The following is a 2544-nucleotide window of genomic DNA, read 5'->3' on the forward strand; positions in this document are numbered from 1 at the left end:
GGGGGGGGGGAAGGGTGGGGGGGGGGCGGGAAGAGACTGGACAAAAATCGTACACCTATGGATGAGGACAGTGGGGATGTGGGTAAGGGCAGTGGGTGGGGTGGGAACCGGGTGGAGGGGAGCTATGGGGGGAAGAAAGAGGGAACAATTGTAATACTCTGAACAATAAATATTTAATTAAAAAAATAAATGTACCACAGCTTTTTAATCCACTCATCTACTGATGGGCATTTTGGCTGTTTCCAGATCCTATCTAGTAAATAATGCTGCAATAAACATAGGGGTGTGTATGTTATTTTGAATTATTAATATTTTGGGTTTCTTTGGATGAATTTCCAGAAGTGGAATTGCTGGTTCATAAGGCACTTCCACTTTTAATTATTTGAGGAACCTCCATACTGCTTTCCACAGTGGCTGCACCAGTCTGCATCCCCACCAACAGTGCACAAGGGGTCCCTTTTCTCCACATCCTTGCCAACACTTGTTGTTTGTGAATTTATTGATGATAGCCATTCTGGCATATATGAGGCGATGTCTCATTGTGGTTTTAATTTGCATTTCTCTGATGATTAGTGACATTGATCACTTTTTCATATGTCTATTGGCCATCTGTAAGTCCTCTTTGGAAAAGTGTCTATTCAGGTCCTTTGTCCATTTTTAAATTTGATTGTTTTTTTTGTGTGTTGAATTTTATAATTCTTTATAAAATTGTGGATAGTAACCCCTTATTAGATGTATCAGCAAATATGTTCTCCCATTCATTCAGTAAGTTGTCTTTTCATTTGTTGATGGTTTCCTTTGCTGTGCAAACACTTTTTAGTTTGTTGTAGTCCAATTTGTTTATTTTTTTCTTTTGTTTCCCTTGCCTGAGGAAATATGATGTGTTTGAATTGTAGAAGCAGAGACTGTCCATTTTGTAGCTCCTACATCTACCACACAGTGGATGCTGTGTTGCATGAATGAGAGAAAAAAACGTATAGTTTAAAGCAGAAAAATGGATGAGCGGAACCAAGAATAGAGTATGTGCAGAGGTAAGAAAAGAAAGCCAAAGATCAGGCCTGGGTGAGTGCCCTCCATCAGGGGAGGGGCAAAAAGAATGGAAAGAAATAGTGTTGGAGAGGTAAGAGGGGAACTAGAGACAAGCCTGAGAATTTTCAAAATCTGTATTTCTTAGACCCATGAAGGAAGCTTTCTTGTTGCTTCAGAAAGGTCTGTAGTCTTAGATATTTTTTCAATATTTAGGAAAATATGGATCTGACCTGCCACCTGGAAAAAGCTACTAAACGCGACGACATCAAAAAAGCAGTGAAGCAAGCATCAGAGGGCCCCCTCAAGCGCACCCTGGGTGATACTGATGACCTGGTTGTCGCCTGTGACTTTAATAGTGACAACCACTCCTCCACCTTTTATTTTTTCTGGAGCTGGCATTGCCCTCAATGTTCACTTTGTCAAGCTCATTCCCTTTTTTGACGATGAATTTGGCTACAGCAATAGAGTGGTGGGCCTTATGGTCCACATGACCTCCCTGGTAAGAGCCCCTGGACTAGGAGCCCCAATGAGAGAAAGAGAGGCTCTCACTGCTGGGGAGTCCTTGCCCCCAGTCAGTCCCCCAACACATTGAGAACCTCCTCACCTCCATAGTTTCCATCCCAGACTTCCTGAAGAATGGGGGGCGGGGGGGCTTAGGAAACTCCACCTTGTCATGTGCCATCAATCAAGTTCACTGTATCCACCAAAAATAAAAATTGACTACCAGGTCCCATTGCTTTGGGTCTTTTGCAATGTCATTTTTTTTTTCTCTCATAGTGCAGTCCCATGAGACGTCTGAGTTAGAATCACCTGAGTCATTGCTAAATCTAGATTCCCGGGTCTCATTCCAAATTTCCTCAATCATACTTTGGTGTACAACCTAGAAATCGGCATCTTTATAAACTCCGAGGTGATTAATATGCATACTAAAATTTCAGAGTCAGCGCCATATAATAAAAATGACCAAGAAAAAAAGGTCCGGCTAAAAATGACCAGAGATAAGAACAGGTACATGAATTTAAAACTCTGATAGATTCATGGTAACATGCTTGGCATTGTGCAAAAATGAAAACCAAGGCAACACTCTGAGCTGAAAATATATTCTGGAACATGCTCTGAAAAATCTATTTTGAACAGTGAGTTTAATTTAGCTCTGACTGCATTCAAACCCAGGGGCACCAAGTTGCAAAGGAACCAAAAAGCAACATGGCCTCTCCTTGTGGCAAGCAAGGGCTGTGAGAGGTCAACATACTGATCTGACATTGCAATTTAAAGCAGTGCTTTTCCAGTTCACATACTTTCTCTTACCCTACAGTTTTTGGAAGCAGAACAGAAAAAGACAATCTTTTGACGCATTATTATTTTCACTTTTAGATCACCACCGTTGCCTTTTCCAACACCTGAATCAAAAAGTCTCAACAATTAACATTATAAATTAAAAAGAGAGGAAATCCCAGGTAACGATGTCCTATATAATAAAAGAGAAACATGTAAATTGACAATCCCTCTGCTGCT

The 2544-nt window shown here is 41.0% G+C and overlaps 1 protein-coding gene across 1 annotated transcript in view; it reads right to left on the reverse strand.

Annotated features, from left to right (window-relative positions):
• Positions 1-2544, reverse strand: part of LOC102751642 (phosphatidylinositol 3,4,5-trisphosphate 3-phosphatase TPTE2) — a 69296-nt gene that overhangs the window by 8273 nt on the left and 58479 nt on the right. The window contains exon 10 of the mRNA XM_015561379.1: positions 2338-2417. Coding sequence (XP_015416865.1) covers positions 2338-2417 — 80 coding nt within the window. The remainder of the gene's footprint in view (positions 1-2337; positions 2418-2544) is intronic.

This window comes from Myotis davidii, unplaced genomic scaffold (assembly GCF_000327345.1).
Source record: "Myotis davidii unplaced genomic scaffold, ASM32734v1 scaffold310, whole genome shotgun sequence".
In the NCBI taxonomy this organism is placed as follows: domain Eukaryota; kingdom Metazoa; phylum Chordata; class Mammalia; order Chiroptera; family Vespertilionidae; genus Myotis; species Myotis davidii.